Below are 27443 nucleotides of genomic sequence, written 5' to 3'. Positions count from 1 at the left end.
GAAGCAATAATTGCATGGACTTAGGAAGTATAATTCAAACTGAAGTAAAAATGTAATTAAATACTGAACTATCAAAATATTTTAGCAGTGGTAATTTGCAATAAACCTTAATAGTTTTATTATCATAACATCTTTATATTTAGAAGTAAAACATCTTGTGGTCTATGAACTGGTTGTTTCATGCTTACCATGGTCAGGCTGAAAAGGGAAGTGAAGTCCAAACTTATTTTTCATATATTTAACAAGGAAGGGTGGTTTTGAAAATGGTTGGTGAAGATCCTCTCTCATGGGATTGTCTGTGATTTGATGTTTGTAGATGACCTATCTCTTGACTTCATAGAATGAGTCCTAACTTGAATATTCTAGTTATAATCATTGGTATCAAACCTACAAGTAGGAAGTGATGACAGATGGAAGTGAGAGAGGTTCTCATCCCAAATGTGTCTTTTTCCCATCATTTGGTTTATACTGACATAAAATAGTTGGAAATTCTGAAGCTCAGGGTACCTAATGTAGGCGTGGCTAATTATTTTATAGTTCTCAGAATATCTCCTTCTCATCTCTCTGGCTATATATCATAGTCTATGTTTCTCCCTACCCCTTTCTTTTCCATCAAGCCAGATTCGGAAGTTCCTGCTTAAAACTTAGTTCTCTACTGCTTATCTATACAGAGTCTCTTTTTACCAGCCACTGACTTAAGTATAGTTATTCCCCACTGAAATTCCTGGTCTTAAATCATACAGTCAACTAATATTTACTAACTACCTATCTACAGGCTAGGTACTAGTACAGGTTTTCAGGATATGCTGGTTTGAAGTTCATCATAGACAGTATCTTGCCCTTGGTTTTGTTTTCCCATTTATTATATATTGTTCAGTTGTCCTAAACATGGTATTAAGGCATTTTATATGCATTGATTCATTTCAAGTTCTCTCCAAATCTACAAAATAGGTATGTTTTCATTTGTCCTATACAGTAAAGGAGACAGGTTAGGGAGTTGAAACAGTACAGGAACCATACACAGTGAAAGTATAGAACCTTAAAAACTGGTCCTAATTCTAAATCTGATTTTAAATTAAGCATCAGCAAATATTCTGTAAAGGACTAGACTGTCAGTATTTTACACTTTGTGAGCCAGATGGTATTTGTAGCAAGTACTCAGCTCTGCCACTAAAACAGGAAAGTGGGCATAAACAATCAGCAAAGGAATGAGCATGTTAAAGACCTTAGTTATAAACTTTGAAATTTGAATTTCCTATGCCTTTTCACGTGTCACAAGAATTGTTTTGCTTTTGAGGTTTTTCAACTAGCCGGGCACTAATGGCTCACACTTGTAATTCTAGCTATTTGGGAGGCTGAGACCTGAGGGTCATGATTTAAAGCCAGCCCAAGCAGGGACGTTGATGAGACTGTTATTTCCAGTTAGCCACCAAAAAGCCAGAAGTAGGGCTGTGACTCAAATGGTAGAGTGCTAGCCTTGAACTAAAAAGCTCAGGGAGAGCACCCAAAGGACAGTGTCTCTTGGATGAGGAAAAAAATTAAATGACTGGTATTTATCTTTATTGTGTGCAGTTGCTGTGACCCCTTTTGGTTATGCATCCAAGTTTGACATCCACTTTGACGATAAGTTTGATGTGTCTTTTGGGAGAGAAGGAGAGACGATGAGTCTGGGCTGCCAGGTAGTGATCACTCCTGAAATCAAGCATTTCCAGCCAGAGGTCCAGTGGTACAGAAACGGTGAGTCTTTAGAAGGTGTTCTCAGGCTGAGAATATGGCTTAGTGGCAAGAGTGCTTGCCTCATATACATGAAGCCCTGGGTTTGATTCCCAAGCACCACATATATAGAAAACAGCCAGAAGTGGCGCTGTGGCTCAAGTGGTAGAGTGCTAACCTTGAGCAAAAAGAAGCCAGGGACAGTGCTCAGGCCCTGAATCCAAGGCCCAGGACTGGCAACAAAAAAAGTGTTCTCATACAGGTTTTGTTTGTACAAAATTGTGGGCTGAGCTGAGGATTTGTTCACCTGAGCGGGCATAATCTCTATAAGTCAGAGAGGACAACTGTCTCTTTTTACTTCTATAACAAGATAACAACACTTGAAAATAGACTCATGAAGATGAGATTTTCTTATGTCTAAGTAATATGTGGAAAGAAGTACCCCAAATGAATATTTATTTCATGTTAATTATATCTTGTAAAAATTTTTTCTCACAAATTTATTATTTATACCATAGAAAGTATATGACAGAAGCACCCAAATGAATATTTATTTCATGAGTTAATTATATCTGGTAAAACACATTTTTCTCACAAATTTATTATTTATACCATAGAAAGTATATGAAACATATATGTAAGTATTTTATATATGAACATATGGATATATGTGTATATAACAAATATATATATATACATATATATATATATATATATATATATATATATATATATTGGGTGGATCCTGATTTGAGGTCAGCCTGGACAGAAAACTCTTTGAGACTCCACCTCCAATTAACCAGCAAAATCTGGATTAGAGACATGGCTCAATGACTAAAGCACCAGCTATGAGCAAAAACTGTGAGTGAGAGTGGAAGGCCCAGGATTCAAACCTCAGTACTGGAACAAAACAAAGCTAAACAAAAACAAATTAGTTAGTTGAAACATTGGGTTTACAAATTTGTACCTTCTCTAGCATAATGTCACAGATCTTAGCTCCAGACATAGTATTTGATGAAAAACCACAATTTTCATATGGAACTTCAAGTGAACCAATAATTAGCTGAGGACAGTTATAAATTAATTTTTCTTACAATTAAAAAATACAACAATAAAATACATAAGCGAGCACTTTGAATCATATACAAACCACAAATCATTCTTGGTTTCTAGTATGACCTCCAAAAATTATAGCAGACATGCATGCCAAGGGAACATCAAAATGTAACTGTTGTAAATTTACATTTACAATTAGATTCAGATTATATGGCATTGGTTTGTACAGAGCTGTATATACATTTTGTAATTTGTAACTACAAATTACCTGTCAAGAATCATCAGTTTGTTTGGTGCTAGTGGCTTATAACTGTAATCCTAGTCACTCAGGAGGCTGAGATCTGAGGATGGCAGTTCAAAGCCAGCCTGGGAAGGGAAGTCTGGGAGACACTTATTTTCAATTAACCATCCCAAATCTGGAAGTGGAGCTATGGCTCAGGTTGTAGAGCACTAGCCTTGAGTGAAAAAGCCAAAGGACAGAATCCAGGCCCTGAGTTCAAGCCCCAATTCAAGCTTCACAACCCCCTAAAGAATCATCAATTCAAGAGAACTAAAATTTACATTTTGAAATGGTTTACTGAGGCTAATCCAATGTTGTCATAGGCTACATAACACTCTTAATTCCAGGCACAGTTATATCAGGGGACAATTCTCCTATACATAAAAAATGATCAAAATTCATTTATGGGTTTGCATTTGCAAGAGTGATTGACAATGAATGCTTTTGATTATATTGATTTAAAATGAAGTTGCATAATACATAAAAACGTATGTATAAAATAAACTTAAAAGTAATAAAATATAATGAAATTGCTCTAAGTATAAGTTTTGATTACCAAATAAATAAATTTACAGAAAAGTAAGCCAGAACTTTATCAATGAGGATATCACTTTAGTATTACTTACTGCACATAAAATTATGGCACCAAAATACTATTTTTCATGGCTTATATGACCCCTGTTATGTTTTATAAGTAATAAAATATTTTTAAATGAAAAAGACTTAAAAGTTAGTCTCTTTAAAGTTTTCTTTCTTCTGCTTTTTGAACAAAGAGCTTTGCAGTTTAATTTTGTACTTAGTCCTAAAAACCATATATCTGTCCTGGGGTATCTAGCTTTCTTTTAGAATTTTTACTAATATAAGTATTAAAAGAATATCTGAAAGCTCAAGAGACTTTCTCTAACTTTCAGTATATCAAAGGAGGGAAAAAAGAAAGAGGGAGTACAATGAAGAGAAAGGAAAAACAGGAGAATAATAAAGGGGAAAAATCCATGAATTTTCTTCCTTTTTATTTCTAGGGGCACCTGTTTCTTCATCAAAATGGGTGCAAACACATTGGAGTGGAGATAGGGCAACATTGACATTTTCTCATCTCAACAAAGAAGATGAAGGCCTTTACACAATCCGTGTGCGAATGGGAGAGTACTATGAGCAATACAGCGCTTATGTCTTTGTTCGAGGTAAGACTCAGCACAAAGTAGAACTCCCAACCATGCTTCACACAGAAGCCAAATCAGTCTGTCCAGTTGCATTTTTTTATATGATAAAGAGTTATGTGAATTTTTTTCCAAATTACCTGAACTAGTCATATTAATTTCTAGTAGAAATTAGACCTAGTGTAAAAAGTAATACTGGAAGGTGCCAACCCAAAGGTAACTTTGAGTTGGCCTCATGAATACAAGGACTTGCCTTATCTACAATGAGCTACCAGCTCAGTTGTCTACATGTGTTTGAGTGGACATGTGAATTCTAATACAATGGAAACCCATCTTAGTTGGTGGAAGTTTCTACAGAAGAAGATACATTATTTGGGCACTTGCTGTTTAATATGTATTTCACAAAGCAAATTTACTATTTCATTATTTGTTTTGTTTTGTTTGCCAGTCCTGGAGCTTGGACTCAGGGCCTGGGTCCTGTGCCTGGCTTCTTTTTGCTCAAGGCTAGCACTCTACCACTTGAGCACAGCACCACTTTGGGCTTTTTCTGTTTATGTGGCGCTGAGGAATTGAACTCAGGGCTTCATGCATGCAAGGCAAGCACACTACCACTAAGCCACATTCCCAGCCCACTATTTCATTATTGACTCCGTCTTTGTTGTTGTGTTTTTTTTTTTTTTTGCCAGTCCTGGGCTTGGACTCAGGGCTTGAGCACTGTCCCTGGCTTCTTTGTGCTCAAGGCTAGCACTCTGCCACTTAAGCCACAGCGCCACGTCTGGCCATTTTCTATATATGTGGTGCTGGGGAATCGAACCCAGGGCTTCATGTATACAAGGCAAGCACTCTTGCCACTAGGCCATATTCCCAGCCCTGTTGCTTTGGTTTTAATGAACAGGAGATTAGAGTGCATTCCATGTTCCTTTATGTAATGGTCCTTCAGGTGTAGCCACAGAGGAGACACGGGAGAGGCGCAGAAAAACAAAGCGTGCTATACTCACTGGTCTCAGAAAGAAAAGACTCAGAGGGCACATGAGATGACACCTTAAGTGGTCAGAAGGAAGAACAGCAGAGCAGAAAGAAGTTTAGGTCATGGCCTTAACTTGTAGTGCTCACAGGAAGGGTGAGGTAGGGCACCATCCTCGGTTGTTATAGATATTTGTGCCAAAAGAAAAAAGTTAGGATTCTATTCAGCTTCCTAATATTAACATCCAGGAGCTGAGACTCAACATTTGAAAAAGTACAAGAACTTAGGTGGGTTTGGTGGCGTGGTGTGCTATGGTATAGCACAAAAAGCTTCCATAATTTACCAAAAGGCTTAGAAGCAGGAGACCTGGGTCTTTTGAACACTTTAATTAGGGTACAGGCAAAGCTGCTGAAATGAAACAACAGAGTTTATTTTGTCTCTTCTATGAATATAGAACTAGGGACTGGTTCACGTGGCATGTCCCATGGTACTATCCTGGGTTCCCATTCCACAATCCTGGGAAGCGACAGAAAATGGAAAGAAGAATACTACTTGCTCACCTCACTTCTGCTTGAGAACACTGGGCACGTGCACCTCCCTGAGGTCTAGTCGTTCAGTGTACTTCCTGCTAATTCTCAGGGGCTCTAATGCAAAGAGGAAACAGAAGAATGAGCACTGGAGACATTTAGTAATCAACACCACATCCATGTTGAACAGTAGCAAATAAACTGAATTCTGCAATGGGCCAGAACCGATGAGAGTATATGAAAAGTGTAGCAGGCTATCTCCTCCACGAAAGCATGATGGACACAGTTGTGTGCCAGCCCTCTGCAAAAATTTTAGTGAAAATTGACTTGCTGGAACATTTCAGTCTGTTTAGCCAAACCACCTGGATAAACCTGGCTAGACAGGGACTGAATTAGCAAAGAAGTCTTTAGTTTTGGGCTCGGTTGTTTTATCTGAGCCAGAAAACATGTCTAGTTATTCCAAGAAAACTATGCTTTGGTTCTTCTATTGTGGAACTTCCTGGAAAGCCTGGCATGGCCTTCCGTTCCTTTTTACTTCTCAGTCCCATACACAGTATTGTGCCCCTCTGAGGCTTATTAAAACTTCATATGATTAACTACAGAATGCAGAAGGGCTTCAAAATGTGAAATTTATACTTAAGCCAGTTTTCAAAATCCACAAATTATGGAAATGGATTATAAAACAGAAAAAATTGATGTGAAAGGATTGAAAAGATAAATGGAGAGAAAAGAAATGGCAAGATGATTTCAACAATCACATTATGAGTTAAAGAGTCAATTTATAAGCAAAATTTTAAATACATTTTGTATAGTATTTAATGCAAAGAAGTGTCTTGTTTTGTGCCCCGGCCCACGGGGTTTTGTCAACAGGAGCCTGAGGGGGAATTGACCTGAATGAGAGACAAACTAGACACAAGGAAGGAGACCCAAGACAGGATTCTGATCAAGGTCTCAAATTTTATTTTTGCAGGGCAGCTTATATAGTAATCAGCAAAGGGTAACTCACGTAGACAGGGTCATCAGGTTGCTAGGTTACAATACTGTGGGATGCTCTTTCCCAGGACAGAGGCTGAGTCAGAAGGTTCACAAGGTTGTTCATCAAAGTCAGACAGGGTGTTAGGTCTAACAGGCAAGGTTATGAAAACATCAGATGTTCTTATCAGCTGAGTCTTATAGTTTCTCATTGCTACAGCATGACAGCTATTTTGGCTCCCGGCATCTCCTCCCTTTTTATTATAATTAAAAGGCCAATTATTACTGAGGTAGGGGTGGAAGGCCCAGAATACAGCCAGCGCTCCTAGAAGGCAGTTTTTGTATAATTACGTCATGAATGAATTAACCCATGGAAGGAAGTAGGGACCCGTCCCCCTAAAGTGTTTTAATGGTCCTTTTTGAGGGGAGAGGATTTTGAACGGATCCAACCTCTATGCAGATGGGTATGCTTCCACGAGCCCGAACGGCAATTGTTTATAGCCCTATAGAACCGCTAGGTTCTACCCTCCCATAGGTGCCCATGGCATATGTGTCTAGCCGGTCCGGGTTCCGGCCACCTTGGAGGCGCAAGGCTCTCTGTCCTGGCCACACATGTAGCAGGACACAGTGATCACACCGCTGTTGTCCTGTCTTTGGCTGGCCAAATCCAGCCTATGATAGTGAATTTGAAGGGGTTTAGATGCAAGGGAGTCAATTTGCTGTTTTACAAAGCTCATAATTCTATTAAAAATACAGGGGCCGACGGCCACAACAATTATAATTCCAAACAGAGGGCCTAGTAAAGGGAGAAGATAGGGAAGGAGTCCATTTAGTCCAGTCCACAATGGGCTGTCAAATAGTTCTCGCCTCCGTTTGATCAGGTCTTTCTGGAGCTTTGACCTTGTCTCTAACAATCCCAGATTTGTTGGCTTAGAAGCAGCAGCGTTCCTGTAAAGCTAAGCAAATCCCTCCCTCTTCTGCAGTAAGTAAATCCAGTCCCCTCCTATTTTGTAGGACCACCTCAGCCAGGGAGTCAATTTGATCTTGAAGATCATTTATGGTGCTGGATAGTGTCTGAACATCCTCTATTAGTTGATTAGACAGTTTTGCATAAGAATGGACAGCTACTCCCAGGCCTGCAGTTCCTGAGCCCCGGGCAGCAGTTACGCCTAGTACTGCCAAAAGGGGTATAAGTTGAACCGCTCTTTTCTTTCTTTCTCCTATCATATCAAAACTAGGAATGGGTAACGGTTCACTACCTGGAACAAGGACTGGAAGTAACAAAGCAACCACACACAATCCGGTCCAGTTAGCAGGAAGCATGGAAAAAGCCAAGTTTCCTCCGCATACAAAGATCTTCCTTTTGGGGGGCAAAGAGGGCTTGTGGGAGAGGAATAATTAGTTACTTGTAAGCATTTGCCAAACGAGATCAAGCCCACATCTATATCTAGGCTATTATTTTGGAAGTTGCCATATATGCAAATAGAAAAATTACCAACAGGTTGTATTTTAAAAGGCAGATTCGGACTGCAAGTAAGATTGTTATCTCCAAAATTAATTAAGCTATCAGAGGGAATAGCAAGGGGCACGGGCGTTCCTAAAGATATGCATAACCAGCAATCACTAGCCAATTCGGGGTTGGAAGTATTTAGAATGTTAAGTGTGGCCTTTAGGATATCTGAGGTATGGACATCTAGATCTGTTTCCTTGGGCCTCGGGAGGGCCAAGGGGTGGTAATCAATTTTGGGGTAAATTTGTCTTTCTAGTTCCTCAAGCCTTTTTTGTACTTCAACTTCTTTAATTATATCTGTAGGTCCTCCTCCATCAGAGATATGAATAGGGGCTTTAGTGGGCCAACAGGCATCAGCGCCTGGGGTGCCCATGCAGGAGGCTTAAGTGTATTTATTGTTGCCCACTACTTGAGGAATATTGGACCAATCACCTCCCTGAACTGCCAGTTTATTTTTTTTGTAATATGGCGGTAAAATATCTTTTGCCATCCGTGCCAGTGCATTCCTGTACAGTGGAATAACAAGAGGAGTGCATTTGGGGAACATAGCTACAACTCTAGGGACATTTTCCAGGAATACCATTATTGGATGGTATAATTTTTGGTTTATCAATGCATATCCATTCTTGTTTTCTAAAACCTCCTGCATTACTAGGTTCCATTTGTAAGTATGCGGTGCTAGTGCCACAGTCAACAACATTAGTATATCGTTTGGGGATGGTCTTAAATCATCCCCCCCGACACTCGCATGGGGGACCAAAAAGGGCTTTAAACAATTCTTGTTTGTTTATCGGGGCCCCAATCCATCATGAGTTGTGAAGGGCAGAGTCAACAGGATTGTTGTTACAAAGGTCCACGTTGTCATTGTTATTCCTGAAAAAGAAAAAGGTGTTCTCAGGGGGTCATGTTTCCCTGGAAGATAGGTTATGATCAACAGTTTTAATCAAGTGTTCAGGAAGCCAGCGTGCTGCACCTTCTTTGTTGTCAAATATACAAGCAGACCCTCGACCCCAGATTAATACGGGGTCCGGGCCCTTCCATTGAAAGGTCAGTGGATCTTTCCACATAACAGTAGCATAATTATGAATTGTTTGTGGGTGCCAGAGACGATCGGCTGCTGATTTTCCATTAGCAGCCAAAGTTAAAAAATTAATGACAAACAAGGCATGATGGAGAATATTTTTTGGGGATCCTTTTGTGGGGTAAAATTCCCCCATTTTTAATTTCTGAAGGGTATTTTTAAGAGTTTGGTGAGCTCGTTCAACAATTCCTTGGCCTTGAGGTTTGTAGGGGATGCCAGTAATATGTTTTATTTGCATTTGGCGGCAAAATTGTTGAAAGTTTTTCCCTGTATACCCAGGGCCATTATCAGTCTTAATAATTTTGGGCTTTTCCATGACTGTTAGACAATTAAGTTCATGGGCAATAACATTTTTAGAGGCCTCTCCAATGTGGAGGCTGGCAAAAATAAAGCCACTAAAAGTGTCAATGGTAATGTGAAGATACTTAAGATTACAAAAGGAAGGGACGTGGGTAATGTTCATCTGCCAAATTTTATTAGGGACCAAGCCTCTGGGGTTGACACCTAAGTGAGGGATTGGCAAAAAGGTGACACAATTGTGTCATTGTTTGACAATTTGTCGTGCCTGCTCCCTGGTAATGTTATAGAGGAGGCGCAGGGTTTGAGCATTAAGGTGATGTAGAGAGTGAGCTTCTTTTGCTCGAGCTATAGGGTCACATTTGGCCAAAAGGGCAAGTTGAGTTGCTCGATCAGTTACTTTATTGCCTGCTACCAAAGGCCCAGGGAAACCAGAGTGAGCATGAATATGTCCTATATAAAAGAGGCAATGTCTAATTAAAATACGTTGTTGGATTAAGGAAAACAAGGGAGTGGCATTTGTAGTTGGTTTAATATAAGGTACAGTTTCAAGTAAGGGGATGGAGTGGGCAATATAAGCGCTATCTGTATACAAATTAAAGGGAGTCTTAGGTAACTGAATAAACATTTGTAAAACGGCAAAAAGCTCAACCATTTGTGCAGAGCGATAGGGGGATTGTAGGGAAGTGGTTTGGTTGTCAACAGTAAAAGCTGCTATACCATTTGAGGAACCATCAGTAAACACCAGGGAAGCACAGGAAAGAGGTTGACGAGAAGTTTGAGTGGGGAAAACAAGGGATTGGTATTTTAAAAATTGGAGGAGTTTATCAGCAGGGTAATGATTATCAAAGATTCCTTGAAAGGAAATACAAGACACCATCCAAGCGTCATCATTTTGCATTAGCCACTGAATCTGAGTGGGAGAATATGGCAATATTATTTTATCAGGGTCTCTGCCAAACATTTTTCTGCTAGGTTCTCTTCCAACTTTAATTAGTTCCACCACCCAAGTGGCATAAGGAGGGAGAACTTTAAGCGGGGAGGCAGGTAAATGTCCCCAAAAGAGGGATCCCTCTTGCCAGAAAACTCCAGTAGGTGTAAAGCTGGTGGCACAAATAATAAATTGGAGGGGTTTATTGTAAGAAATAAAAGTTACTTGTTGATTTATGATGGCAGTTTCCACTATCTTTAAGGCCTCCTGGGCAGGGGCAGTTAGTGACCGACTAGAGGTTGGATTTGGGTCCCCTTTAAGGATGTTAAATAAAGGCTTAAGTTCGCCAGTGGTTAGTTTAAGGTACGGCCGAAGCCAGTTAATGTCTCCCAAAAGTTTTTGGAAATCATTTAAGGTCTTTAAGTGACCAGTTTTAAGTTGAATTTTTTGTGAAAGAATCTTATTATGAAAGAGTTCAAAGCCCAAAAACATGTAGGGAGGGTTTAACTGAATTTTGTCTGGCGCTATTGGAAGGCCAGCGTCAGTGAGGGCTTTAGAAAGTTCTTGAGAGTAGTAAAGAAGCTGATCAAAATTAGGGCCTGCTAAGAGTATGTCATCCATATAATGAATTAAGTATATGGAGGGCCATTTTTGTCTAAATGGATCTATAATTTGAGCCACGAATTTTTGGCATAGGGTGGGACTATTTGCCATTCTCTGGGGCAGCACCGTCCACTGAAACCTTGGCATGGGCCCTTAAAATTAGTCACAGACAAACTAAATGTGAAATGCTCACGGTCCTCAGGGTGCAGAGGAATTGTAAAAAAACAATCTTTTAGGTCAATAACAATCTTACAATACCCAGCAGGAATAGCCACAGGAGTAGGGAGGCATGGTTGAAGGACTCCCATGGGTATCATAGCTTTATTGATTTCCCTAAGGTCCTGAAGTAATCTCCATTTTCCTGATTTCTTCTTGATTACAAAAATGGGAATGTTCCAAGGAGAAGTGGTAGGTTCAATGTGGCCAGCAGCGAGCTGTTCCTGTACTAACGTTGTAGCTGCGGCCAATTTTTCGAGAGTTAAGGGCCATTGATCAACCCATACAGGCTCTGTCCTTTTCCAGGATATTTTGTCTGCATGGAGTACAGGCATGTCAACAGCCGTTAGGATAAATTTTCATAGCCAATGCTGGAGCGATTGGTTTTTATATTAACCTGGATTGGTTCTTTAGTGCCCCGAGAGTGTTTACCTAGTCCTTGCCCAGGCAAAAACCTTGATTAAGCATTTGTTGAGTGACTAATTCATTAGGGCTACACATTATAAGTTTCATTTGAGATAAAATGTCTCGGCCCCATAAATTGACCAGAAGGCCTTCAACTACGTAGGGCTGAACAGTGCCTTTATTTCCTTCCTCATCCTCCCAAGAGAGAATTTTTGAGCTCTGTAGGGGGTTAGAGGTTTGTCCTATCCCTTTGAGATGAATCAGGAGGAGGTGAGGGGCCAGGATACGGGCCAATCTTTTTTAGAAATAATTGTGGCATCTGCACCAATATCCATGAGGCCTTCAAAGACTTTTCCATCCAGTTTTAATTTAAGAGGGGTCTTTTTTGAGTGATCTCTTGTACCCAATAAGTATCTGAAAAACCAAAGCCATGAGGACCTCTTTGTTGTTTATAGCAGGGGCTTTTATTATTAAGAGGGAGTAATATCAACTGAGCAATTCTTTGGCCAGGGGAAACAGTGATTGGCCCCTGAGAAGCTATGGCTAATAGTTTAATCTCCCCAGTATAATCATTATCAATAACTCCCAGAAAGATATTAAGGCCCTGAATAATAGAGCTACAACACCCCAGGATGAGGCCAAAAGTGTCTGGGGGCAGTGGGCCAAATACCCCTGTGGAGATAATTTGAGTTCCTAATTCAGGGGTTAATATTGTTTGGGAGGTGGCACAGAGGTCCAATCCTGCACTACTGGTGGTTGCCCATTTAAGGGCATTAATGGTGGTTGGGGGGCTGATTGGAGAACGAACCTGACAACCCCAGAGTTCTGTTACATCTGATATCTGGGGCCCTGGGGTGGGCCTCACATGAAGTTTCCCTGTTTGGGAGGTAGAGGACTGCTCTGTATGTCAGCCTTAGAGCGGCATTCAGAGGCCGTTTGCATCTTGGACATAAGGATGAAGGAGGCGGCCTTTTTAGCCTTAGGGCCTGTACACTCCTTTGCGAGGTGGCCAGGCTCTTTACAGTTAAATCAAGTTTTTGGTTTTTGTCCCTGGGTAAAATCCTTAAGATGGCTAATCCAATATTACGAGAGGCTGGATCAATGTCAAAACAAAGCCTTATAAAGTCAGAAATAGTTTTGCCACGGCGATGAGGGCGTATAGCTGCTTGGCAAGCAGAATTGGCATTTCAAATGCAAGGTGTTGAATAAGTTCATTATCTGTCTCTTCCCTACCCATAAGGCGTTCAGCAGCCTCAGAAAGACGTCCGATAAAATCACTATATGGCTCATGGGGCCCTTGTCGAATCTTGGCAAGGGAGGTGACAGCAGATCCCTGAGAGGGAAGGCTTTTCCAGGCTTTAAGGGCTGCATGCTGAATTTGAACAAGCAGACCCGGAGGAAATTTAGCCTGTTTTTCATTAGTATTAAATGGTTCATTGCCCAACAATTTTTCTATGGTCCAAGATTTAGAATGGCCGCCAGCAGACATATTGCGGCGGGCTATGTCCTGACATCTATCAGCATAATCAGCCTTCCATAGAAGGAATTCGCCCCATGTTAGGGTGGCTTTAGTCAGCATGGCCTAGTCATTAACTGTAAGCCATTCATCACTTAGTGATTCTAGAAGGGAGATGGTAAAAGGAGCAGTAAGGCCATATAAAGAAACTGCATTTTTTAGTTCCTTAACATGTCTGAATTTGAGGCGGCGGTATTTTTGAGCTCTGATGATCAAAGGCTCGCTGTCCTGTTCCTCCTCTGAGCTTTCTGGCTCAGCGGGCTCTCCTGTCTCTGATACCTCTTTTTTACCCTCCCCTTCACCCTCTGCCTCCGCCTCCTCCTCCTTAGGTTCCTGAGTTGGAGTCTCACTGGGGGTACTCTTTGTTGATTTAATTTGGAAACGTGTCACCGGGAAGGCGTGAAGGTGGGAGGAGATGTTAACTCTAAGTCAAGATCTCGCACCTGTTTAAGTAACTAAGACTTTTCCCTTATGGCTTGAAGAAGGGCTTTTAAGGACTGAGCCTCCCGGGAGAGTTTAACTGTTACTTGTCTGGTTATTTCCTCAAGGTCAGGGGAAGCGGCAAGAGCAGGAGCACAAAAGGGAGGCGCTATATTGTAAAGAGGCGGCTGTGTGCCCAAAGCGGCCAAGGGGGGCCAGTCAGGATTATAGTATTTGGCTGCATCCTCCCCTAAAGTGGCCCCATCTCCCGGTGGAAGCATATCCTCATTAGAGCCACCGGATTCTAAACCAGAAAGGTCCGGGTAAATGGACTTCGGGCCCCTAGGCTGGGGATCACTGCTGACTTCAGGCATGGGAATGGAAACAGAAGGACAAGGAGACATAACAGGGAGAGGGTGGGGCATTTTAGCAGGCTCCTGTGGAGAGAAGCCTGGCTCCCTTTGAATTTTTCTTTTAGGAAAGTTTCACTATCCTTAACTATCTTGGAAACATCCGCCCGATAGTGGCGGACTTGTAGAACCTCATGTATAAGATTCCAATAGAAGAAGGCCTGCACAGGTACCTTCTCAGGACCAAAAGTCTGGTAATAGTCTTTAAGGCAATCACCAACACGACACCACCTTTTTTTTTTTATCTATCGTCCCTTCCTGTGGGAACCATGGGCAAATATCTTCCAAGAGTATAAAAAATTCTACTTAATCCTTTTTCTTGACCTGTGTTCCTCGTGCCTTGATAGAGGCTATAAGCCCCCAGAGAAACAGTTCATGTTTGCTAAGTGTTTGTCCCATAGTTGCATTGCCTCTTTTACCTTACGGATCTGTATCGCAGACAGGCGTTTCTGCGGTGATCTCAGTGCGGATCTTCACTCACCGGCTGGGTAGTGATCCAAGGGCAGGGTGCAGCTGCTCGATCGGGCCAACATTCAGCCCAAACTCCGTTCCTCGAGCCCCACATTGGGCGCCACTCTGCCCCGGACTGCGGGGTTTTGTCAACAGGAGCCTGAGGGGGAATTGACCTGAATGAGAGACAAACCAGACACAAGGAAGGAGACCAAGACAGGATTCTGATCAAGGTCTCAAATTTTATTTTTGCAGGGCAGCTTATATAGTAATCAGCAAAGGGTAACTCACGTAGACAGGGTCGTAAGGTTGCTAGGTTACAATACCGTGGGATGCTCTTTCCCAGGACAGGGGCTGAGTCAGAAGGGTCACAAGGTTGTTCATCAAAGTCAGCCAGGGTGTTAGGTCTAACAGGCAAGGTTATGAAAACATCAGACATTCTTATCAGCTGAGTCTTATAGTTTCTCATTGTTACAGCGTGACAGCTATTTTGGCTCCCGGCAGTTTTGTCTATGTATTCACCTAGATTGCTTCCAGCCTGGTTCTTAAGGATGCTGCTGCTATCACATTAATGTCCATATTTTAGGCATTTAAAAAACTTTTCTTTTGAGGTATAACTTACATCCCATGAGATTCACCATGCTAAATGTCCACTTCATTATTTTTTAGTCTATTTACATAGTTGTGTAACCATCACCTGACATTCACTTTTAGAATATTTCCACAGCCACTTATGTGCTTTCTACTTGTAGATATCCTTTCTGGACACTTCTGAGTGCATTGTGGTCTTCTGTGCCTGTATTCTTTCACTCAGAAGGTTGTGAGGTTCATTCATGTTATAATACATATTGGCAATTTGTTCCTTTTTGTTATTGTATAGAACTCAATGTAGAGATGAGCCTTATTTTGTCTATCTGCTAATGGGCAACTATATTGTTTCTACTCTGGTTTTAAGCTTGATCCTATTATCAGAAACTATGCTCATTTTCTGGGTCTGTATTTTCATTTTTCTTCAGAATGCACCATAAATAAAGTTCAAGACCCGTGACTAAAAAAGGTGTGTATCTATTGAACTACATGCGGCCATTTTGGTGCTTTTTTAAAAAGGTTTTTTTTTTTTTCTGCTCTGAAAAGTTTCTGTACAGAATGATCAGTAAATACCTTATGTCGGCAAAAATACACTGCCGAGCAACTCATGTTTAATATAGATAATATGTGTTCTTTGTGAAAATATAGATAATATAAATAAAAAATGAAAGAAAAAGAAAAGCTATCCATCAGCCTCCATCAGAGATATCCAATGTTATTACTGATCCACACTGTATCAGTGCTAACATTGGATAGGATGGAGAAGGATAGCATTTCTTCTCTCTCTCTCTCTCACACACACATATATATATGCACACATATATATAGCATAAAATCATAAGGCTTTGGATGATGGGATAGAAATGTCATCGTGAATTTCAAATTACAAAAAATAATACAAGAAAAATTTCACTAGTAATCAAAGCAATTGAAATTGGAATAAGAGAATGTTTTCATCTGCTACACCAGAAACTAACAGGTGCAGAAGAGGACTGCTACTCCTGAATGGGTACTGTGGAGTGAAGCGGCATAGATGCTGGTGGAAGCCAAGTACTGTTCCGTAGCGCTTCACACTTGTGCCCTTGTCATTCCAAGTCTATTTTCCTTCTCTCACTATGTTGTACCTTTGTAAGAGAAACAATGGCCTTTTGTATTAGCTTCTGTGTTTAGCACCTAAAAGGGTATTGGGTTGATAGATAAATGGACACCTGACATGAAAGGTTGTCAAGCCCACTCTATAAATGGCACATTGCAAACCACATTGTAAAAATGCTGGAATGTGGCTCCCTGGGTGCCTGATACCTGCCGGGCTCTGCTACCGCCTGTCTCTGTTACTATACATGAATGCAAGGGTGAACTAAATTCTGCTCTGCCAATGCAAGAGTTGACTGTCATGTTACAGCCTGTTAACAAAGGATATGGCTAGCGGTTGCAAGTTGTTCCCTGGAGGCTGAGTGACTGTAGCAGTTACCAGTTCTACCATTTAGGCAGCCTTGGTAGCCCCCTCTGTTCTACCTACACCATCTACTCTCCCCTGCAGAGTCAAAGCCTGAAAGGAAAGAAGTATCTCCTCACTAAAATGTTGCCTTACAGGGATTTTACATTCAATTCCAGGCACAAAGATTTAGGTACTATCTCCATTAGCAAGTTGCAGGTGACATCTGCCCAGAAACACTTTCCTGCTGGCTACGGGGGCATGAAACAAAATGTTCAAAGTCCAAGTAATTTAAGTCTTCACAGGTAATGCAAATGTGTTAAATTCAGAAATCTGTCCATATTTCTTCCTCAGTACCCAATTTCTTAGTGACTCATAACTGTTACAGAGGTATAAATAATAAGAAAAGATTGTCCAGTCAAGAAGATTGTTTTCCTTTGGGGAAGTGGCTCCTGCATGCCTTAGACTCTCCTCCTTCTAACTCTGTAAAAGGGTTGGTCAAACACCAAGAAGAACTGGCCAATGTAGAACCCTGCCCTGGGGACCCTGCCTCTTGTCTTAATCATTCTTACTTAAAAGGTTACAAGTGAACATTCAATTCCCCTTTCTCTCCTCCTAAAAGTAGCCCAGATTCACTAATGTGGCTGAAACTGAGGGGACCACATTATCAGAGAATCTCATTTTATAAGCAGTCAGTGTCTTTTGTTTCTAGTATCATCCAGGACTTTTCTAAATTTGGATAAACAAGTGTCAGATGTGGGTAGTGTAAATTCTTTTTCCAAACTATCTTTGGTTTAGGAGTAATTTTTTAGTGTGCTAGTGACTTTCTCTAACACTGACATGCTGAAGAAAAACAGTTTTACAGTTAAAAGATTTATTGTGATTCACGGTTTCAGAGGTTTCAGTCCACAGAAGTTCAGTTCTTTGTTTCTGGGGCTGTGGTGGGGCAGAACATCAGGACAGAGGGATGCAATAGAGCAGAGCTAGTTAACTCATTGTAGCCAAGAAACAGAGAGCTGTGACAAGTAGGGATGAAGGCAAGATAGACCCTTCAAGCACAACCCCAGCCTACTTTCTCCAGTCAGACTCAACCTTTCACACCACACTTCCACCACCTCTCAACAGTCTGCTCAGTTTCTGAATCCATCCCTGGATTAAACCCGTGCTCACAGCACTCACCTTCTAACCATGTCTAGAAACACCCTCACAGACATACCCAGAAGTGGGCTTCACTGGTCTCTGTGTGTCTGTCAATCTTGATCAAGTTGACAGTCAGGATCAACCATTGCATTTGGTTCAAATGAATATTGTCCCTCCTCCTTCAAAATGGTAATGTTCAATGTAAGACAGGCACAGCTTCCTGACTCTTATTCTCCCGAGTATGTGACAGAAGGGGTGATTTGTCTGATTTAGAGCCTTGTTCTCTTGAGAACTCCTCATAGTTTATTAGCAACATTGCACAGCCAGCATCTAAGCATGGACTTTCTGACAGATGCCTTGTCTGATAGTAAGTTTCTGAGGTCTCCCTAATACTTTTCTTTTGGAATACTTTGGGCAGCAAGAGCCAGGAAGCAAAGGCCATAGAATCTTTTCAGAGCACTTCCCATTTTGTAATTTAGTATTCTTCCCCACCGATGCTGAAAAGTACACCTGGTCATGTTGGTGAACACATGATGAGATCTGAAACTTTCTCTATTGGGACCAACAATGTAGCCACTGTGGTGGCATGACAAGAAGCGTGCCCTGTGCCCTCTGCCTGCCAAGCTGGCAGAGCAGGACTGAGAGCATAATGGGACCCCTCTGTTTCCACAGATGCTGACGCAGAGATTGAAGGAGCCCCCGCTGCACCCTTGGATGTGGTGTCCTTGGATGCTAACAAGGATTACATCATCATCTCCTGGAAGCAGCCTGCTGTCGATGGAGGAAGCCCTATTCTGGGATATTTTATCGATAAGTTAGTTCTCAGCATCACTTCACTTGCAGTTCTTTGGTGATATAAATGCATTTTGTTCTTGTTTTCCTTCTCTCTCTCTCTCTCTCTCTCTCTCTCTCTCTCCTTATATACATACATACACATAAGACATATTCATATCTATATTTACATATTCCTAGTTACCAACCTTCCTATTTGCCTTAACTTCAAAGATAAATTATTAGAATTTCATTAACTCACGTCTCTAACTTGGTAAGAATGTTATAAACTTACAGATCTAATCTAAGCCACCTTAGAAATGAAATGGCCAATGTTCAACATATGTAATGTCTTAGTTCTAGTGTGTCAATAATTTTTAAATACTGGCTTTAGAAATACAAATGACACATGCTAGGGTCTTGATTCCTGCCCAGGTGTATGTATGAACTGCAATCCACATGTTTTAGGCTTCCCATTGTACCTGGGATAGGCGACAGGCATACATACCAAGCCCAGCTCTTTTGCATTGCAATAGAGTCTCATGAACTTGTCTGCCTAGAATGGCCTAGACCCTCAGTCCTTCCTTGCAGCTTGGGTAACATGCATACATCACTGTACCCAGCAATTGATTGAGAAGGCGTCTTTCATGTATGCAAGATTGGCCTCCAACTGTGATCTTTTGGTTACAAGCATGAGCCACAGGCATCTGGCAGTTTCTGCTCTATTATCTGTGGCAAATTTCCTAGGGATCTGCAAACTTTGATTGATGAAGGACTAGGGACAGTTTTGCACACTTAGTTCTCTTCTTGCCTTAGTCATAACAGAAATAACCACATTGTGCGTCAAATTAATTAAGCATTTGGTACACACATGGCACTGCCCTAATAACTGCATATGTTTACCACTAACCACCCTGAAGACAGTGTTACTAGTTAAGTAAGAAGGGAGGTAGCTGGCCCAAGACCACATGCCAGTGAGGAAACATGTACTTGCCACGGGTAATAGATAGCAGAATTAGGGTTCAAACATCACCCTGGAGGTCATTTAGTGCTCTTCTGCTCCAATATGCTGTAGAAGTTTCCATCGTAGTTCTATGCCTTTCTTTCTGTCCATATCAGGGATGAAAAACAGTCTCCTGTATCACTGGGCCTTGCTCAGGAAAGAGGCAGAGAGGCAGAACCTTTCCCAGCTGAGAAGATCCCAGCTCCCTGCCAAGACCCACTCCTAGCAATATGAGAATGCCTTCAAAGGAAAGATTTAGGGGGAATGGACAGGAGACAGCGATGGAAGCTACATTTGATAGCACTTTATGTAATGTTGGAGAAAATGACCATGTCTATATCAGAGAGTGAAAGTGATGGTAGGGAAGCGAAGAAACTTTTCTCTCCCCCACCTCCAAGTAATTCATCCTGTCACTGGCACCGAACCCCCACGAAAACCATTTAATACTACATTTTGAACATACAACCACATTGGGGTGGTAAAAGTACAATATTCTACTTTAGAATAAATGAGGAGGTACTTAATCCAAATGCTTCATAATGCAATCACATGTTGACTCTTTAAAGCTCTTTTGATTCAGCCAAAGTGTGATATGAACACTCATATTTGCCTTCTGAAGCTTGCCCTTCATTCCTGAGTACCAACTGCTGCCAAGGCACTCAATTAGAATCAGCTGCCAAGTGCCTGATTTTCATCTGAGAATCCCCCTCATGAATCTCATCTTTTAAATAAATAAGCATATTGCGATAAGCTCCTTGCCCTCCTACCCACACAGGATCTAGTGAGTGGCCGTCAAGGAACTATGGTGAGTTATTTTCCAAACTACAACACAAAATACTTGTATTTTTTTAAAACAGAAAATGACTAAAGAAGACCAAAAAATCACTAGTGATTGAAGGGAAGGCATCTTCCTTGAGATGTGGAGAAGGGATTCTCCTCTTGCAAGCATCTCTCATATAAAGATTATGCATCTTTAAACAATCACCACATAATCTTTTTTTTTAGTTCTTTGCTGTTTTTTTTTAATTTATATTATCAAACTGATGTACAGAGAGGTTACAGTTTCATAATTAGGCATTGGATACATTCCTTATACTGTTTGTTACCTCGTCCCTCATTCCCCCTCCCTCTCTCCCTTTCCCTTCCCCCCCCCATGAGTTGTTCAGTTCATTTACACCAAACAGTTTTGCAAGTATTGCTTTTGTAGTTGTTTGTCTTTTTACCCTGTGTCTCTCGATTTTGGTATTCCCTTCCAATTTCCTAGTTCTAATACCAGTATACATGGTTTCCAATATACTCAGATAAGATACAGAGATAGTGTAGGTACAACCACAGGAAGGAGATACAAGAAGATCATCAATAATAGAAGCTACACATACACATAGGACGTTGAAAGTAGTTACAACAGTGATATAACAATTGTTTCCATAACATGGAGTTCATTTCACTTAGCATCATCTTATGTGTTCATAAGGGTATAGCTATTGGGCTCTTGTGATCCTCCACTGTGACTAGCCTAAACCTGTGCTAATTATTCCCTATGAGGGAGACCCTAGAGTCCATGTTTCTTTGGGTCTGGCTCACTTCACTCAGTATAATTTTTTCCAAGTCCTTCCATTTCCTTACAAATGGGGCAATGTCATTCTTTCTGATAGAGACATAAAATTCCACTGTGTATATGTACCACATTTTCCTGATCCATTCGTCTACTGAGGGGCATCTGGGTTGGTTCCAGATTCTCGCTATGACAAATTGTGCTGCGATGAACATTGCACACATAATCTTTTATGGACACTGGTCTGCTTCTCTTTCCAGACTCCTGGGCTTAGCCCACAGTTCCCACAGCTGCCTGCTTTCAAGTGTAGGAAACATTGGCGTCTTTTTTCTTCTGGTTAAATAAGACATTTACCTCAGAGTGGGATGTAATAGCATACCCAAACAACTAGCAAGCCAGGCCTGAGCTATGTATTTAACACGTGGATGATCTGAAGCCACTGTGTAGTTTGTGCTTGAGAACTACGAATTTAGTCATACTTCTTGTGATGCTTTTTGCCAGTCATACTTTTTCTTTCCCTTAGGTGTGAGGTAGGCACAGATTGCTGGTCTCAGTGCAATGACACACCTGTGAAGTTTGCTCGATTTCCAGTCACTGGATTGATAGAAGGTCGTTCCTACCTATTCCGAGTTAGAGCTGTGAATAAAACTGGAATAGGCCTACCATCTCGAGTCTCTGAGCCTGTGGCTGCTCTGGACCCATCTGAGAAGGCTAGACTTAAAAGTAAGCATTTTCATTTTTTCAGATCTTCTTAAACCTATTTTAAAAAAAAATTATAATTTAGTGACGCAGGCCTTATTGCAAGGTTATCCCTATCGCTACCACTAGAGGGAGACAAGAACAAGAAAACTTATTTATATTCTCTTAGTTGCACAAGGGGGTTTCAATTTAAAATGTCAGTTTGTGAGTCCAATACAACTTGATTGATGTCACCTTTTCCATAGTTCTCCCTCATTTTTACCAACCTTATCCATCCCCTCTAGCTGGTTTCATTTTCATACATGTAAGTGAAATATTATGACAACACTCACCCCTCCTCCCACTAGTTGTCTTCTCCCCCTCCCCTTAACCTCATCCCCAGTAAATCCATTTTTGATGAGTTTTAGATGATAGAGGCTCTTGAAACAAAAAAGTATGTTTTTTTCCAGCTGTTATTGATGGCTCTTAAAAAAAACATTCATTTTATTCTATCTAATTTTTTTTTCATTTTTAAAAATGTTATTCAGAAAAGTTTTCCTTGTTAATCTGGGTTCTGTGGAATGAAATATGAAAACAAATAGCCAGGAGAACACTGGTATTTACACATTGTTAATACATTCCAAATAGAGTTGAATTTATGACTTGGGGTGAATTTCTTTTTTAATATAGTTTTGTTGTTAGTATTTTATTGTACTGAGGGATTACCATTTTATAAGACAGGTAATGAGTACATTTCTTTTTTGGACAATGTCACCCCTGGCTTTAGTTTCCCCCAGTTTTCTCCTCCAGTTCCTGCCTATAAGTTACATAGATTGTTTTCCATATTGTATATAGTGAATATCATGATGGAATTTCTTCACTTTCCCTCCCTCCCTTTCTGTGCCCACCTTTTCCCTCCAAAAAGAAAAAGAACCCAAAAGTAAAAACAAATAAACCATGTTTTGAAGTGAATTTCTTAACCTTAAAGTCTTCTTCTAGACCATTAACATCTTAATACTTTGAGTTTCTCCATATTGATAGAAATGCATATTTACATAATTTGTATCTATTCTAAATTTGAGTTTCCACATTAGCAGTATTAAATCTTTTCACCTATTTTAGTTTCTTAAGCCTTAATGCCAAAAACTATAGCTGAGGGGCTGGGAACGTGGCCTAGTGGTAGAGTGCTTGCCTAGCATGCATGAAGCCCTGGGTTCCATTCCTCAGCACCACATAAACAGAAGAAGCACTGTGGCTCAAATGGTAGAGTGCTAGTCTTGAGCAAAAAAGAAGCCAAGGACAGTGCTCAGGCTCTGAGTTCAAGCCCCAGGACTGGCAAAAATTCAACAACAACAACAAAAAAACTATAGCGATATTTATAGGATTGAGGCTTTGAAGTCAGCCTAAGCAGAAAAGTCTGTGAGACTCCATCTTCAAATTAACCAGCCAAAAGCTATGCTAGAGGCATGACTCAAGTGGTAAAGTACCAGCCATGTAAAAGAAAGCTGATTAAGCTTGAGAACTTGAGTTCAAGTGCCAGTACCAGCACATACATGCACACACAACGTAGTACATGAATTACACTCTCCCTCCATTGGTCTCATGGGAACCCTTATGAAAACCCCAATAGCAGGGACCACAAAATGGCTTTAGAGTAACTGTTGGATAGTAACATTTCACTCTGCACCAGAATTTTCAGCCACATCCCTACTGACATTTTAGGCCAATATTTCTTTGCTGGGGAGAGGGGCTGCCTTACCGGCACTGGATGTCTAGCAATATTCCTTCCCTTTACCTAAGTGCCAGTGAGCATTCCTGAGTTGTGATGATCAAAATTATCTCCCAGCACTGCCAGTATGCTTTGTGAAGGATTCCAGGTTATGCTAAATTTACAGTGTTACTTTTCATGTCAATTATATGTACTATCATCACAAAAAATTGAAATAAAATGTTACCTTTTCCCTGCACCCATGTCTAATTAGCCTCCTTGATTGTTCTCCGATCCACTTCCACCAACCATCCAGCTTCCCTCCCTCTTACCTAAATTTGCAGATTCCACCTCATCCTTTCCTCTATTCCTCTTTTAATAATTACAACCAGAATTACATTTGTTTAAATTGTGAATAAGTCATTTTCTTTCTCACCTTGCTAGTGTTGCACAAACTCTGATGACAAGTTCTTGATTAAAACAGGAGTTAAACCATTCATTTTCTGATGTTTATGGGGTCCCAGAGTGAGTTTCCTCTTTATGCCTGTCTCTTCCATTTTCTTCACTGCAAATCTAAGCTGGTTTCCTCTGTAGGTAATACTCTTCAAAATGTACTGGGAAAATTACTTTGACTAAGCTCTAATGTCTGACCATCAGTCTCTCCTTATGCATCTTCATTAGGATGGATGAGTAACAGTGGGACCCATGATTGTTCTAGAAGTACTTTTTCCAAACACACACTTCCTCTTAGGAAGGATCCAGAAAGCCTCCTTGTTTTGAAAGATCTCTATTGATCATTGACCTAGGACATATTATTTACCTAACTTTTGTACGTACAATTCCAGAAAAATCAGCTCATTCATTGCCGGGTAATGACTCTGACAGATGGTTGTCCCTTGGTGATAGGGGCCCTGTCACCCACAGAATACTTCATACATATTTGACCATGATACATAAGTGAAATATCTAAGTCACAAACCTGTCTGGGACTAATCCAGCCTACTTATCAACACAGAAGTTGAAAACACATTTGGGAATGCTTGTGATATTTATATTTTTTCTGTTCAGGTCGCCCTTCAGCACCTTGGACTGGACAGATCATTGTCACTGAAGAGGAACCTACAGGTAAATATTCTGATTGTTGATGTTTTGCTATGCAGTTTAGGTTTGTTGTAGAGAGCATAGTGCTTATTATTTATGATACTTGGGCAAGTACCTGCTAAGGCAGCTGGAGCTGTTATCATCTATTATGTTTAACTTATCAGAGAACACAGGCCAGAGGTGCTAAATTCTGATCACAGGGCTTTGTACATACTAAGCCTATACTCTATTACTGAGCTCCACTTCCAGGCCCTAGAAAATTGTACTTTAGTTCTAAAGCTTTATTGATATGCAAGTGTCATAATAAATTGAACATTTATAAAATGTACAATGTGATGAGTTTTACATGTGCATGCATCCATGAAGCCATTGCTATGATCAAAATAATGAACATATTCATTGCCCCTAAAATTTTCTCATGTCCCATTGTAATTACTAGCCTCTCATCTCTCCCCTACCTCCAGGCCATCATCAATCTATTTTCTGTAGCCACAGTTTGCATTGTCCATGATGTTAGCTCAATGGAACTATGCCCATTTATGTGGTTCCTTTCACTCAGCATAATCACCTACAGATTTATCCATGTTGACGCATATATCAGGTCATTTTAATTCACCCAGCCATTCACTGTTTAATTAGCAGCTTCTATGAGCATTTACAGCTGTTTGTGTGGACTTGCATGCTTTCACTTCTCTGGGAAAATACTTGGAAGTTTAATAAACATGTTATATTATAGGAGTATAGTTTTTATTTGTGTTTTTGTTTGTTTGTTTGTTTTTGCCAGTCCTGGGCCTTGGACTCAGGGCTTGAGCACTGTCCCTGGCTTCTCTTTGCTCAAGGCTAGTACTCTGCCACTTGCAAGCACTCTTGCCACTAGGCCATATTCCCAGCCCCACACTTCTTTTTTTTTAAATAAATTGTATGAAGTAAGGATCTCACTTACTGCTTGCATGTGCGTATCCAATTACATTGGCAAATACCCATTGAAAAGAGTGCCTTTCCCCATTGAATTTGCCTTGACACCATTGTCAAAGTCAGTTGCCCACATACATAACTATGGTTTTATTTCTGGAATCTCTTGTAGGTCAATTTAAATTTCTCTATGTTAGTACCACTCTACCTTGACTATAGTAGCTTTTATTAGCTTCATTTTTTTCATATATATACTTTATTGTCTTAAAATCGGAAGTATAAGGTCTCCAATTATTGTTTCCCATAGTTTTGACTGTTTTATTGTCTTTTCATTTCCATATAAAATTTTATTTTAAATCAGCTCAACAAATTCTATACAACAACTGCTAGGATTTCAGTTGAGATTCTGCTGAATCTAAGCTGATATTTTAGCAACACTGAATCCTTCAATTCATGAACAAAGCACTTATCTTTCATTTACCTGATTTAAACAGTTTCAGTGTGCAAGTCTTGCATTTTTTTATCTAATTTATCCATAAGGAGTTCATATTTTACATGTGTTATGGACAGCTCCAATAAGTTGTGTTTACAACTGAAGCTTTAACAAAGTTGATCTCACCAGACATGGAAAGGGTCTGAAAATACATCAGTGTCAGAGGTCAAAGTAAAGTTAGTGACTCAGAGTAAGAGGAGAGAATTGAAATATAAACACCACTGGAAACAGAGAGCCACTCCAAAGAAGCCAGGGGAGGATAGCGGATGTGCCAGTATGGGAAATGAGCAGTATTTTCTTTATCAGTCTCTCTAGGAAGATGGAACTAAATCATGAGATAGAGCCAGAGTGCCATTATTCCCACAGGTTTCATAGTCCTTGGCACCAAAACCAACTCCACCATCACAGCAAGTTCTAGACTTCCCTGTTCTCCTCTTTCTGTCCTTCAGCATTTGAGCACTGGCTGCTCTGTGATGATTAACTTCCCTTTTCATCTACTCATTCCTAAACGAGTCAAAGGCAAAACCAAGCTGCTGTCTGCATGTTCTCAGTGGCATTTGGATAATTCACTGACTGACTGACTATACGAATGAATGATTGATTGAATGATATCTTCGGAAGAAAAGTAGATACGATATGCTGTTTATGTTTAGAGCCATAACTAGCTCTTTCTCCATGAGGAGAGAAGCATCCTGAAGCTTGCTGAGTGTCCTGGGCTACGCAGCATGCGCACAGGTCAGCTTTCCTTGTTTTCCAGAGGGAATTGTTCCTGGTCCCCCCACAGACCTGTCTGTCACTGAGGCCACTCAGAGCTATGTGGTGCTAAGCTGGAAGCCCCCAGGCCAACGCGGCCATGAAGGCATTATGTACTTTGTGGAAAAGGTAAGACTCCAACGTTACCTCATGCCATTTCCTAAAGCTTTCTTTTAGAAAGAAACAGACATGAATGCATCCTTTCTTCCACATTCAGTTTGTATATTTTCCAAAAAGTTCTGGGTGTGTGAAAGTAATATTTAAGGTTTATATCTATACCTTTGTTCTTCTAAATATTAGCTTCCAACTAAAGTAGCATCCTATCCTCCCCCCTCTCCCGCCCCCTTTAAATACAGGGCAGTCATGGATAAATGTTGACTCCCTGCTGCATTTAGCATCTTCCACCCCATTGCGTCTCTTTGAAATGCTTCCCGGGAAGGAGTTCTGAATTACCTCACGGACAGTAATTATGGCCTTTCCTATAGAAAGATGCTAACAACCTTTTAGGCATTTTCCTCCCTTAACTCTGTTGAATATTCCCAGCGTCTCATCAACTCTGATTTCTCTGCAAGTCTGTAATGGGAATCTGTGGTGAAAACGTTCCGTATGCCCCAACTGGTCCACCCATCTGCGTGGGGAAGGCAGGATGAGATGGTGGGTGGGGCCTCGCGCGGGGGGGGGGCGTGGGGGCCCCACTGCAGATGGCCAGGACGCAGGGGCAGCGGAGGTGCAGAGCACGCCCAGAGACGCTCGTGCAGCTACAGAACCGTCCAGATGTTCTGAGCCGAGTTGCAACTC

At 40.8% G+C, this 27443-nt stretch overlaps 1 protein-coding gene across 3 annotated transcripts in view; it reads left to right on the top strand.

Annotated features, from left to right (window-relative positions):
- The window catches only part of Myom1 (myomesin 1), a 158733-nt gene that overhangs the window by 64132 nt on the left and 67158 nt on the right, over positions 1–27443 (top strand). For all 3 annotated transcript variants that reach the window (XM_048363644.1, XM_048363645.1, XM_048363646.1), the window contains 6 exons: positions 1573–1737; positions 4069–4230; positions 18344–18485; positions 21524–21723; positions 24455–24511; positions 26650–26774. In XM_048363644.1, the coding sequence (XP_048219601.1) occupies positions 1573–1737; positions 4069–4230; positions 18344–18485; positions 21524–21723; positions 24455–24511; positions 26650–26774 (851 nt within the window). The remainder of the gene's footprint in view (positions 1–1572; positions 1738–4068; positions 4231–18343; positions 18486–21523; positions 21724–24454; positions 24512–26649; positions 26775–27443) is intronic.

Source organism: Perognathus longimembris, chromosome 15 (assembly GCF_023159225.1).
Source record: "Perognathus longimembris pacificus isolate PPM17 chromosome 15, ASM2315922v1, whole genome shotgun sequence".
Taxonomy (NCBI): Eukaryota; Metazoa; Chordata; class Mammalia; order Rodentia; family Heteromyidae; genus Perognathus; species Perognathus longimembris.
Note: the sequence above shows the minus strand (reverse complement) of the source record. Positions and strands in the feature narration are given on the sequence as shown.